This window comes from Bidens hawaiensis, unplaced genomic scaffold, assembly GCF_021521415.1.
Source record: "Bidens hawaiensis isolate Kalapana, Puna unplaced genomic scaffold, B.hawaiensis_p1.1 tig00015393_1, whole genome shotgun sequence".
NCBI lineage: Eukaryota > Viridiplantae > Streptophyta > Magnoliopsida > Asterales > Asteraceae > Bidens > Bidens hawaiensis.
The window spans coordinates 373,236-388,143 of record NW_027492373.1 but is presented as its reverse complement, the minus strand read 5'-3'; the positions used below and the strand labels follow the sequence as shown (position 1 = coordinate 388,143).

Sequence of the window (14,908 nt, the reverse complement as noted above, 5' to 3'; positions counted from 1 at the left end):
CTAACAATCCACAAAAACTTCATATATTTTGGTTGATGTAGTTGTGGTACAATTTAAATTTGGTTTAGCATCAGCTAATGAGTTAAAGTTTGGATGATTAAAATCCAATATCCCATTATAAATTTTTTTTCGGTTTTTAGTTTCATTAGTAATTTTTAGGATTCTTATTTATATTTGTACAAGAATTCACAAAGTTGACATTTTATAGTCTAATATCATCATAAGAACATAGCAACAAACCACAAACGGAGTGAAAACTTCTTGAACTTTTATGTATTTGATGAAATATCATATGACAAGAAGTTGGAGAACAAAACTCCAAGACAACAATCTCGTTTTTATATGCTCGTAAGGTAAACTATAGATAAAAGATAACTAATTGCAATTCGTTGAAGAAAGAAAAGTCTTAATGAATATCGAGAAGGACATCTACATGCCCTGGTCGACGAGATAATCTCCCAACCTCTCGACAACCATGTTGCATTGTCCGGGAGCAACGGGCTCATCATAAAAGCCCATTATCATGGCTTGGCCTGTTTTCTTGATGCATACTCCTCCAACACCCTATCAAGCAAAATTTAACACGAGCAACTACAAGTTATTAATGAACTCGAAGAATCGTTTACTAGAAACACTTTATTGTAATTGGATCTTTTTACAAATATATAACACAAAACATATAAAAAAAAGTTTGAAAAAGAATTTGTGTCCGGGGTTTAAATTCTATAACCATTTTGGTCCATGGTCCGAACCCCACTACCTTTTTATGTTAAATACGCTCGCATACCCTCACATGAGGGGCATTTTAGTCCTCGATAAGAACCATCATACTTCAGAAATTGTGAGAATCGCATAATACACTTGTACATTTTGCTTTAAGTGTGATACAAAAGGCCGTTACATAACAACCGACCCCACTATCTCATTAAATAATAAATGCACTGCATACAAGTGTTTTATGTTGTACTGGCAGCGCCCCCTCCACGAATAACTTACAAGGATATTTATAAATGTTGAATCCGATTAAATCACCCAAACCAAAGCAAATTGGTGGATTTGAAATATATATGGTCCGATTATGGCTTGGTCTTGACGGTTTACAATTTGGAACTTCAAAAACGGTCGTCTAAACCGAACAAATCGTTTAACGTTTATTAGTATTAACAATCCTTATCACTTCAAAAATCTAATACAAAATTATAGAATTTTTTTTCCTTGTCCAAAGCGTTAAACTGCCAAACCATGAAAACTGAAAACTAGTTGGTTCTGCCAACTAGTTTTTTTTAAAAAAAACCACAGTTAGCAATTCATCCCAATAGTTTTTTTTTAAACGTGGTCTAACCAGACCACAAACACCTACAAATTAATATATATATATATATATATATATTATTTACAAATTAAAGTCATCTAAAATTTACTTTTATGATATGTTTTAACCCGAACCCATATATATTAAAAGGGCAAAGAAGTGTTAACGGGTCAAGCTAATCATGTTTGTTTTAACCCGAACTGATAAATGATATTGTTGCAACCCGAACCCGTTAATGTTACATTACCTTCTTTCCACGGATAACAGCTCCGGCCTCGCCTTGGAGTACCATATATTTAGCACCCGCGATGAACATACCTGTTGGGGCAAGGTGACCAGTTTCATCAAATTCTTTGATGATGCCTTTCATCTCCTCAGGCTTAAACTGCAAAACAAAATGGAACATAATAATGTCACAACCTAAATCAATCAATTGAAATTCAAAAACCGAAACGTTTAATAAATCGAAAACCAATCCTAAAATCATCAAGATCAACATCGGAAAAGCCAGATCAGATCTAACAAAGCACGAATTAAATCATCACAACATACACTACATATTTACATATACATGTGTGTGTTTACACACACACATATATTTCAATTAGTGCATGTTGCAATGATTTAATTCGTGCTTCGTTAAATATGATCTAGCTTTTACGATGTCAATCTTGATGATTTCAGGTTTGGTTTCCAGTTTACTAAACGTTTGGGTTTCGAATTTCAATTGATTTGATTTTGCTTATAAAAAAACTAATCAAATATCACACGTTACAATGTGTCAATGACATAAGTCCATAACTCATGCCTCATTTAAATCAAATTCAAAACCGAAACGTTTAGAAATTATTAAAAATAACGTGACATACCTGAGGAAACTTGGCGCTCTGAGCCCAAACGGTACCATCAAGGCCGAGAATGGCCGCGGAGGTGAGATGCTGACCGGTGCCTTCAATGTCACACATCAAATGGTCATCAACGTAAGTTTGCCATGACATATTGAACCTGAATGTAAGGTGATGTAATGTAATGTAATTAGTGTTGGATTAAAGTTTGTGAGATTAGAAGGTGGCAATTTGGGTTAAATAAATATAGAAGGTGTTTTGTTATGTCCATTCAGTTACCGTTATTTTAGCACGAATTGTTGGCAAGGAGTTATTAACCGTTGAATTATTGTATGTTTTTGGATACCATTTGAATGTCTATAGTAATAATAATAATAATAATAATAATAATAATAATAATAATATTATTATTATTATTATAAGCCATTAATTTATTTGTTAGTTTTGTTTTTTTTTTATTTTTAGAGACTACTAGTTAATCTTTTCTTAAACGATCTTTTGTATTTAGGCTACCGCACTTTTAAATTTGGAGAGTCATGTTTGTTTCACTCTGACCAAATTATGTTCTTTTAACCAGACACACGTTGGCTTTAGAGTTTGGTTTGGGCATTCCTTCGGAAAACCATACTGGCTTCCACTTGACAAGCGTTGTGCCGTCAAAAGAGCATCACTCTTTGGCGTAACAGTCGGTGGGACGAAAACCCGGATGGACTCGGGATTCGAACTAGCTAACCAGGATTTGAATCTTCGATAAGGTTTTAAATGAACCGAACGTCTGGCGAACTGTTTGTGAATTATTTGGTGGGAAGTTCGTCTGTTTAATAAATGAACGAAGACGAACATAGGTCGAGTTCGTTCAATTTTGTTCGTGAACATTCAATAATGTGTTTGTTTGGGTAAGCTTAATGAAAGAACACGGAGATGTGTTCGCTCGGTGATTGTGTTCGTTTGTGTTTGTTTACGTTCGTTTACATTCGCCCAGTTATGTATGTTTATGTTTGTCTGGTTACGTACGTTTATATGTATATGTTCATTTATTAGAGTTTACTATTACTATTTTTATTTATTTATTTTTTGCTATATTATTTTAATATAGTAATGTTATGATTATTATGCTAAAGTTTTTTTTATATTATGCAGATTGATTGTGTTATTTAGTGATTGTTATTCTCAAATAGTCAAATTATTATATTTTTTTTTTGTGTTCGTTTATACTTGTTTACATTCATTTGTGTTCGTTAGTGTCCAGTTACGTTCGTTTGTCTCCATTAGTGTTCGTTTACAAAATTAATTAATGGGCACGGACGGAAATAAACAAGCTTACTTAACACTCGAACCACCCAAACATGAAATTTCGTTTTGTGAAGTGTTCATGAATCGCCTGTTTCTCTAGCACCCATTCTATAGTTATAAAATAAAATCAGACAAAATAATACTTTCTAATTACTTGATATTTGCAAATCGTCATAACTGAAACATTGTATTTTTTAACTTTTTAATTAATACTTAACAAAATTTAAATATAAAAATAAGTATACATATCTTGATGAAATGAGCATTGTAGTTCTAAAGTTTTCAAATTATTAATCAACAAATAATAATAATAATAATAATAATAATAATAATAATAATAATAAACTGGTCAAATGTTGTATCTTCTATTATTTATTTTAATAAATTAGACGTTTATAATTTTGATATGAAAGAAGATTAAATTATTTATTTACTTCTCAAAATTATATTTGTTTGGTACATTTTGAGGCATATAACCTTTGGTTTATTAGATAAACAAAGACTAAAGACTTATCATTGCATAAAATTAGCATCGAGACACGCTATCAAACCATGTCATTTGACCCAAAACGAACTCAAAATAAACCAATAGAGCATATTCATGTTGGTCAAGTTGCCATGTTGCGTTGAGCCAAACAATTAGTTCATCAAGCTCAAGCTCGAAAATGAAGACTCGGCTCGAGTTTTATGGCTGGATGGCTCCCAAACCTGAAACATATTCATGAACTAGTTTTTGGCTAAATAGCACTCTTGTGTAGGGATGTTCAAAACGGTTTGGGACTAGGAATCGGAACCGGTTCCTAACCGGTTCCTATATTCAAAACCCTCAATTAAACCGGTTCCAGGCTCGAACCGGTTAGGAAACCGAACCGGATCTCCCACCCTCGGACCCCTAACCTATCTAACCGGTTCTTACCGGTTCCTAAACCGGTTCCTGTACCGTAACCGGTTCCAACCAGTTACAGTGTAAATTTTTTTTTTTTTTTTCGTTTTTCGTTTGCGATTTGGATTCTAAACTACGATTCGTATTTGTATAACATGAAAAATAAAAAAAACAATTAACATAAAAATAAATATAAAGTTGTGACATGTTTTAAAATCTTCAAAAACAAACTAACAAAACATTAAACTTATAAATATAAAGTTGTGACATATTATTTCTAGAAAAGCCTTCTTGTTCGTCGTAATTATTGAGCGGCGACTTCTTCCTCGGAATTACTTGTAGAAATGCCTTCTTGTTCGTCGTGCACTCGAACATCAAGTGGTGTTTCATCTTCGAGAGTGGTTACGTGTTGAATACGATCGATTGAGTTCAAGTGATCCTTTAAGCAAATGCACATCTCCACCGACTCCGAATTTAGTCTTGTTCTTCTCACCGATATTACCCTGCCACTAAGAGAAAAAGCGGATTCCGAAGCTACCGTAGAAGCTTGGACGGTTAGTAAATCACGGGCCATGGTGGCAAGAATCGGAAACTCGGTTTCCTTTACCTTCCACCAAGCCAAAACATCAAAAGTGTCATATTCCTCTTCGGATAAACCGGTAGAGTAATCATTTGCACTATACCTTCCTAGTTCGCTTGAAGGGGTGTTACCCCTTTGTTTTTTAGCCGTTACGTTGCGAACGGTGTTCATAAGGCTAATCATGGGATCTCGTACTCTAGTAGCACTTGAACTTGATGATGACCCCCCCGACATAGGCATGTGTATGTTTGACCCATATTTATTTAAATAATAGTCATACATAAATTTAAAATTCAAGTTAAAATCATTTTTTGCCTCTGTTGAAAAGTTTGGGTCAACTTCATGCATATCTAAGACTGAAAAAATTTCGTCTATCACACATTCAACCCCCATAACATTTAACATTGGGTTTAAAGCGGCGGCGCAAGTAAAAACCGGTGGCAATTCAAGAAAGTATTTTTTTAATTTAAACTTCATTGGTAATATGATGTTTGATAACATTGGACTTTTATTTTCAAATTCTTTAAGATTGTTAACGATTAAAAATAACTCCGAAAGAACCAAGGGACTTGTCGGATAATACGTTCCCGATAGTTTCGTAGTTGATGTTTTAAAAACTTCAAGAAAAGTCGATAAGTCATTGATAATTTCCCATTTCTCATTTGAAAAGGGGATTGCCAAATCATTCTCGGCAAGACTAGAATGAAACATTTGTAAAGTTTCTCTTTGTTTCAAAGCACTTTGAAACATTATGCAAGTGGAATTCCATCGATGAGGTACATCCCAATTAGCTCCCAAAGCTTTTCTTCCCGTATCATTACAAAATTTTCTATATTCCATTTGTCTTTTTTTACTTTTCTTAAAAACTTCATGTATCATTAGTCTAAAATCGTTTATAACCGATGTAACCTCATCCGAAGCAAGTCCGTCTTGCACGATTAAATTAATGATATGTGCAACACACCTTGAGTGAAAAAATACACCATTGCAAATCGGCGTATATTTTAATTTTAATTTATCAACCGCCGATGTATTATTCGACGCGTTATCAAATGCCATTGAAAATATTTTATTTTCTAGTTTATAAGTTTTTATAACATAATCTAAAATTTCAAACAAATTATCTCCCGTATGTGGATACTCAAAGAGTTCGAAAGCAATGGTGCGTTTCATCATTTCCCACGATGACGGGTCTACCCAATGAGCGGTGACACAAAGATAAGATTCGGGTAGACCATGTGGAGCCGACCAAACATCACTAGTTAAGTTTATTCCCGTATTTATATTTTCAAAATATGCAATTAGTACCTCTTTGGCCTTCTTCCACAATTTTAAACAATAACGTTTAAGAGTATGACGACTTACGTGAGTGTATTGTGGTTGAAGCGTATCTCGAATCATGGCGGTTAAGCGAGGGTTGTCGAAGTGGCTAAACGGCAAAGCTTCTTGAATCACAAACTTCGCCATACGATCTTGAACTCGATCAATTTGGTATGTAAATATTCCGCCTTCACTATCCATTTGCGTTTGTTGCGAATCGTCGTTCTTTTTCAACGCCTTGCAATACGGTTTTTCGATGTGTTTCTTCAAATTTGAATTCGAAAGTGGGTTTAAATAAATCCCACAAAACTTGCACCAAGCCTTCAATGAATGGTCACTCAATTCAACCAAATCCCAATTGCACCAAATCTCTTGATTACGATTATGAGGTACAATACGAACGAAACTTGGTTCGGCGTTGGAACCTTGACCAACCGATGATTGTGAGGTAGCCATAACAACAAATATGAATATAGAATAAGAGAAAACAAGAGATTAGAGAACTCAAAACGTTGTAATAGCGTTTTTTTGTATTTTTTTGCGTTCGGGTTTGCGTTTTGAGTGTTGTGATGAACCCATGACACCAAATACCTATTTATACTGGGGTGCTTGGGGGAGCCAAAAAACGGCTATTTTCGACCCCAACAGTCAAAAAACGGCCAAATAAACGATTTCCAACGGCTATATTCGATCCAACGGCTAGAACCGGTTAGGAACCGGTTCCGGATGGTTCGGTTCCAGAACCGGTTCCGGTTCGGTTCCGGTTCCTACCCGCCCACACTCAGTAATGCAAGAACCGGTCACGGATCATCGGGTTGAATCAGATAGGGTCCGGTTTCTACAAAAATCGGGTAGGAACCGGTTCGGGTCCGGTTCGGGTCCACCGGTTCGGTTCCAGGAACCAGTTTCGTTGAACATCTCTACTCCTGTGTATAATATTTATAACATGCAACTTTGTGCACCTGTGTCATTTACTTGAAACCAATGTTGTAAAAATCGCTAGTCGGTATTCGGTCGGTGAGGACTAGCGATTGATCAGGATTAAATAGATCGGACTTTAATGTACACTTTTCAGTTTTATATATACACGCATACATTTTTATATGTAATTTTTAGTTTTATACATACACAAACATATTTTGGACGGAAAATTGGTTGGAGTCTCGCCGGAAACCGTCGATGTTGGCCGGATTTGACCGTTAACCGATTAATTAGTCGACTAGCCCAAATTTAATCAGTGAAGTAGAGACCAACAATTAATCGGGGATTAATCGATGCCTAGTCGGGATTTTTGCAACACTGCTTGAAACCCAACCATGCAACTAATGAAGAAAAGCAAAAATGTACAAAATGCGAAAAATTTATAAATTAAAAGACATCAGTTCTTGACGCACTTTCAGTTTTGTACACGAGAACTACAACAAATGGTATCCGATATTCAAAATGTGTAAAAAGTTCCACCTCGCCTGTTTTAAAGATAACTAATTATCAATTTATCATAACATAATATCAACCACCAACGCTGTAAGATCTTCCTCTAAACGCCCCACTCGTGTTGCTAGCCGGTTGGGTCGGGGTGTATGCAGGAGCTCCGATTCTGTACTTCGCAACTATTTTATGTCTAAGCAGTATCAAGTTAAGAAATTTCACATAAAATTAATGTTGCATTAGCAGTGGTAATTTATACCCATTTAACTTATCTGTCAATCCCAAACGGGTCAAATAAAAATTAAGCGAAAAGAACATGTCAAGCGAGTTGAAACTTGAAAATCACCCATAATGCACTTTGAGTGCATACTGTATGGACAAAGTGTGGGAAATAGAAACACGCTTTACATTTATTACTGATTTTAGTAGGGGTGTGTGTGGTGCGGATCGGTGCGATTTTGAGCTCAAACCAAACCGAAAACCAAAACCTCGGTTTTGAATTTTTGAAACCATTCGGTTTCGGTTTTTACGGTTTTCGTTTTGGTTTCAGTTTGGTTTCGGTTTTTTCCATATGAGCTTGAAAATTTTAGGCCGAAAAGAAGTTGGCCAAAAATAATGAATATAGGTATAAATAATTTTGTTAATTGTTAACTAATAGACTATTATATATTTGACCAAAAATATTTGAGTTGCATATTTTATTAAATTCTTATAAATTACTTAAAATAAAAATTAAACAAAAAATTAGGAATTCGATTCGGTTAGGTTTTTTCGGTTTTTCTTACACTCAAAACTAAAACCGAACCGTTAGTTCAGTTTCGGTTTTTACAAAAACATAAAACCAAACCGTCGGTTTTTGTTTCGGTTCGGTTTTTTCGGTTGGAAATTTTTGGTTTTCTTGGTTTCGGTTTCTTGCACACCCATACATTTTAGCAACCAAAAAATTAGGCGTAAACAAAAAAAAAATTACATTTAATTACCAATTTAACAGTCAAGTTAACCTTTTATTGTCACTCGATTTTCAACCGGGCCAATTTTTATTTTTTCAAAGATTGTTGAAGTGTCACTATATGCACACGCCACGTGTCATCTAGCATCAAGCAGTCAACAATTTGCAGATAAAATCAGGTTTGTGGCTAAAATCGGTAATAATTTGCAGGTTGGTTTTCCAACTTTGCCCCGTATATAAAAAAGTATAAAATGGGTCCCGGAGGCCGGACCCTTACTAAAAGCGAACTTTTCAGCCCACACCATTTTGGCTATCACCCAATCCGCCCATTTATAAGCTATTATGCAAGAATAATAATAAAAAAAGGATACACCCACTTCGGAGTTTGCAGGATGAACTTTCCTCCAGCTAAAGGATGCAAAACTGTTAAGAAGTAGTACATGTGGCCGGCAATGATGCCATATAGATCAGGGCCAATTGGCGAACCAAATATTACATCCATAGCAAGCATAGCCCATGGCAAATAGAATGCCTGCAAATAGTCGAACACGGGTTAACTTAGTCAGTCGTAAAGGTCAACCCTGTGGTCAACCGGGTCCTAATATACGTAGGGTCTAGGTAAAGGTGTCAATTTGACCCATATTTATCTTCAGCCGGTGAAGTGGTAATATATTATATTAACCCATTCCGTAACTAATTTGCTAAAAAGATAATACAAGTCAAAAAGGTAAAAAAAAATTTACCTGTCCAAATTTCATGAACTCGTTATCATTTTGGAACACTAGACATATTATATTAACCCATTGTGTAACAAATATAATTATTTAAAAATAATGTCATAACCGAATTCCATAAAATTATGTTCATTTAGAGAAACATGCTGCAAGTCTGTGATTTTAATAGAGTTAACTCTCAAATGTCCCTAACTACTTAAGTTTGAAAAACTACATGCATGTCTAAAACTTGAAAATGAATGGCCATTATTAAGCGCCTTTGAAATGACTAAGATACCCTTACTTTTATTATAAAAATAAAATAAAATAACTTTGCATGAATGCAAAAATGTTTTAAGTGAAAATCCCTTATATTGATTTATGGCAATTTTATAATAGCTATAATGAACTTCACAGAAAAAGGACAGGACATACCTTTAGTTGAACGAGGCCATAAATGTTGATGTTGGCATTTGGAAATTCCCTGCTCCACACGTACAGGAGCATAAAAACAAGTGATACCCCCAAAAAGTATGACTCAACGAAAGGAATTAATGATAACACCTATGAAACCAGATATAATTACAGTTAAAAAAAGACTACAGAGAGAGAGACTTGAGGTCTTTAAAACCATGCAGTATAATAATGTCAATGCATATAACCAAGTATTATTTCAAACACGATTAAAGATAGGAGTGTTCAGAAACTGTTTGAAACCGACCAAGCCCATACGTAAGCAAGTTGGTTGGTTTGATATTATTGATGTGGTTCGGGGTTCGATTTGGTTTAGAATTAACCGTGTATACCGAACTAACCATTTAAAATATATTGATAATAGTAACTATGTATATCAGTATATGTATAACAGTCATGAACCATTTCTAACAATTTAAAAGTTTTAATACAAATTAACAATTAAAAATATATTATTTTTTATCTAGTATCTTATTTCTTTTAATCGTATTTAACATATTAATAATTTACAAACTTTATACACAAAAATGACCTGGTTTTGTAGGGGTGTTCATTGGCTTATTTGGTTTTGTATTTTTTTTTTTTTTTTGCCCTAATCAAAAACCAAACCGATCAAAATTTAGAAACGTGCCTAACAAACTGGATTAAACCGATTAGTTCAGTTCAGTTATCTGATTTAACTGGTTAATATTCGACTGAATTTGGTTCGGTTATCCAAATAAGCAAGATTTGTGAAACCGAAAACCAAATTCATAATTCGAATATGATTAGGAACAAAACCGAATTTTCAATTCGATTTGTTTCTTCGGTTACAGATACAATTTAGTTTGTTTATTTTATTTGACACCCCTAGGTTTTTGACGTAACCCGTTTTGTTACTCTTACATCCCTCACAAAACTCAAAATATAATCATATAAATGAGTTGCACGTGTAATGTATTTTCAGTTTTCCATACCAATAGCGTTAAAGAACCAAATATCATCATCCATAAGAAGTCTGATGTACGCCTATTAAAAGGCCCGCTTTCCAATTGAACTCCATATCTTGCTCTAATATAGAATAGATCAAAGAAATCAGAAGTCAAACGATAAGCATTGATTAATTGAACTCAACATACAAACACATGTGTCAGTGTCGTGATTAAAGCAATAAATCACTCACATCATTAGTAGACGGATCCCAAAATTGATAGAGAAAGGGCCAAGAAAAAAGAAGTTTGTAAGCAGTCTCCACACCTGAAATATTTGTGATATTTTTTAAACAAACATATTACAGTCATTGTGAGACTCAAAATTAGCGGTGTAAACGAGCCAAACCGCACGTGAACTACTCGAGATCAGCTCGCTAAAAGCTCATCAACCTGAACTTAAACCATCTTGAGCCTGAGCTCAAGCCGGCTCGCCAGCTTAAATGAGCCAATATGTATATAAATTGTACTTAAATATATATATATATATATACTACTTATTTGTATATAAAAGTTGAAATTAAAACGAGCCAAGCTAAGCCGAGGTCAAGCTCTCATAAGTTTAACAAGCTCTAGCCCGAGCCTAGTCGAGCTCAGGCTCGGAATCGTTTACAATCCCCTACTCATATTATGATTCTTGTGGTCGAGAACCAATGACTCGTTAATATTACGAAAATTGCGCTTAATATTATTTGCTTAAACTTGGAGATGGCAAAATGAACAGAACAGTTTCAAAAAGGTTGGGGCTAGAGTAGAACATATAAGTTTTAATAAGGGTCACATTGGGTTGACCACTTGACCATTGACCCACAAACACTTTGTTGTACATTTTATTTTTTATTATAACTAAAATGCATTAATTATAATTACAAAAAAAAATACACTAAGAGCATCACAAACATATATTTTTAAGGGTTTATAAAGTTGCCATGTTATGCCACATGGCCCACATCAACATTCAGCAACCCATAAACCTTTTCTTTTTTATAAACCTATCTCCATTATCACAAACTTTTCCATTTTATAAATATTCATGAACCACTTCAAGATTTTAGACCCCACATGCATGAAAACAGACAATATGGCTGAATAAAAGTTAGACCATGTTTTAAAAACAGGACCAAACTTTTCAACCCACATGAATCCCATTTATCTTAACTTTTACTTTGGGCCCCGTTTGAGATAAAAGAGAACCCAAATCGACTTTCATAAAAATACAGGTCACATTCTAATTTTTTTTCATCAATCAAGAGAGAACTTGTACCTGAAAACGATAAAAGACCTCCTCATGGAGCAATGCGATATAATAGATTGGCAATAACTTTAGTGTAGCTGCTGTTGTAGTTAGCAAACACAAGGTCCCATACGCCTTGCTTATAGGTGGGAGTGAACTGTACCATCTGAAACATGGTAAATAGAGATCAATGCATTAATAAAGAAAGACACGACCACAAATTAAGTGTCAACAATATATGACCAGCTTCTCTTTTAACTAAAATTCATTATATGACACATTTGATACGTTTGAAATAACACACAATCCGATAAACCCTCCCTTCAAGAAACGATCCACTTGTTTTTCAAATGCATGAGTATTGGTATTCTAGCTCAAAACTGACACACGCTTAATCATGCAAACCAAAGAGTTAAATTTAGTACTGCGGACTGTTATTGGCAATTTTAAAGTGAAATGTAGGACATTTAAAAAGGTCAATCTTGCATTCATTTTAGGTGGAGGTTCGATATGTTCCATCATTGAATGCCATATCTAGTTATTACCATCTTGTATTCATTTCAAATACATATTTTCCTAATTTTATAAAATTTTATAAATGCTTATGAAGAACTAATCTGTGAGACATCTATTAGTATATGGATATCCTGTATCTTATATGAGTGGCATAACAACTAGAGTGACATCAATGATAAAAGACTAGACTGAACAGTAGGCTACTATAGTTACATTCCATATTGATATTAAACATTTGCAATTCACATGTTTTCTTTACTGCCATGCTTCTTTCAAAGTAACAAACAATGTTTCATTTTTTAAGCGTCTAATCACAAACTAGAGAAACATCATCAACACAAAAAGCATGCAACTGCAGCCACTGGTATCAGCTTTAGTCGAATCATCCTTCTACAAGATTTAATGAGCATTACTATAGTTAGAAGCCACAAGTTTTTCTTCTTCTATATTTAATTTTAAATACAGCTATAGCCTGCCATCATACCATGTAATAAAGTCTTACTTATCACCTATGAAATTATAATTGTTTCCAACTGATTATAAAGGCATGTCAAGGCATACATAAATTATGTGAAAATACATGACACTGAAAGCATAATTCAACCCGTGTTAAGTTAGTAAGTTAGTAAACCAAGCACAATTCCTTCCATGGATTTCAACCACAAAATTTATATACTATACTTCACAATCTGGTGTAACATATAGCAGCTAAACCTATACATCAATCATGCCACAATTGTGCGGAATTCACAGTTTTTTCTATACTTTTCCATAAATTCCGTAACTCGTAATTATGAATCTAAACAAGAAAGAATATATCAATAGCACATTGTGATATGTATTACGCTTTCTTTAGCTTTGTAATTGGAGACTTCCCATCTCGAATTGGGTTATTATATTTTAATAATTGAATTGTTTGTTTTCAAATCTCTAGATCCTATCTTATTGCTTTTGGCAGTTCCATCCATAACCTACGCAGCTGAGTCATGAAATTAAACAAGCTAATTAGCTAAACCTAGATCACATATTCAAATCACACACTCCAATTCACTTCAAATAGCAACAAACACAATAATCTGAAACTAATCAACATAATGATACTTCAAAACCTAAAAATCAAACACGATTTACAGGATTCAATCATCTATACAACTCAAATAACATGCAGATTAGCAATACAAGTCCATTCGACACTACATCCTTGAATAATAAACAAAAATATTTGAAGCTCTACATAAATTCACATGCTAGACGGCAGAATCATGTAATTAAACAAGCTCATTAGCTAAACCTGGATTACATTTTTTTTGCAAAAAGTAAACTGCGGTTTTCGTCCCTTTAGTTTGTCCAAATCTGCGGTTTTAGTCCAATAGTTTCAAATTTGTGATTTTTGTCCCTGTGGTTTCATTTCACCTGCAATTAAACCCGGATTCATTAACCCCGTTAAGTCTGGTTGTTAAACCCATACTTGAGGGGCATTTTTGTCCTTTTTCTCTCCAAATAAACCCCAATCGTAATTCGCAAGCCCCCCTCACGTGAGGGGCTGGGGTTTATTTGGGAAAAAAGGACAAAATTGCCCCTCACGTGAGGGGTACGTTGATAGGTTTAACGACCAGAGTTAACGGGGTTAATGAATTCGGGTTTAATTGCAGGTGAAATGAAACCACAGGGTCGAAAATCACAAATTTGAAACTATTGGACTAAAACCACATAGGCACGTATTTGGACAAACTAAAGGGACGAAAACCGCAGTTTACTCTTTTCCAAATCACACACTCCAATTAGCCTCAATCAACTTCAAAATTACAAATAACACAATAATCACCGGTTAATCAACATAATAATCCTTCGAAACCTAAAAATCAAACACAATTTGCACAATCCAATCACCTATAAAACTCAAATAACACGTAGATTAGCAATACGAGTCAATTCGACACCAGATCCTTTCCTAATTACAGCTTGTTAGCTAAATCTAGATTACATTTTCAAATTACACACTCCAATTGACGTCAATTAACTTCAAAATCACAAATAACACATAATCACCAGTTAAACAACGTAAAACTCCTCCAAATCCTAAATTCAAACGACTAATACATGATTCAATCATCTATACGACCTAGATAACACGCGTATTCGCAATACGAGTCAATTTGACACTAGATCAACGAAATGACATGAACTAAAACTACGAATCATCGAGTACTGAATAATTGCATAGGTATAATTGCGTAAACGTAAACATGTAAGGAACAAAGAAATTACTCTTGCAGTTCATTTTACAAATGCTAGAATGCTAGATAGCTAAATCATGAAACTAAACAAGCTTACTAGCTAAACCTAGATTACATATTCAAGTTACACACTCCAATCGGCACATAATTCGCCAT

General features: G+C 34.3%; 2 protein-coding genes across 2 annotated transcripts; both read right to left on the bottom strand.

Moving 5' to 3' along the window:
* Positions 1-429: 429 nt before the first annotated feature.
* On the bottom strand, positions 430-2,531 carry LOC143549068 (profilin-like). Its single transcript, XM_077040072.1, has 3 exons — positions 2,182-2,531; positions 1,560-1,697; positions 430-564 (listed from the first exon to the last, which is right to left on the bottom strand). The coding sequence occupies exons 1-3, from the start codon at positions 2,308-2,310 to the stop codon at positions 430-432; spliced, it is 402 nt and encodes a 133-aa protein (XP_076896187.1). The 5' UTR covers positions 2,311-2,531.
* Positions 2,532-7,615: 5,084 nt separating this feature from the next.
* Positions 7,616-14,908, bottom strand: LOC143549077 (derlin-1-like). The gene is made up of 7 exons (XM_077040079.1): positions 14,868-14,908; positions 12,030-12,165; positions 10,960-11,033; positions 10,754-10,847; positions 9,759-9,887; positions 8,982-9,142; positions 7,616-7,854 (listed from the first exon to the last, which is right to left on the bottom strand). Exons 1-7 carry the CDS (start codon positions 14,906-14,908, stop codon positions 7,743-7,745), a joined length of 747 nt encoding a protein of 248 aa, XP_076896194.1. The 3' UTR covers positions 7,616-7,742.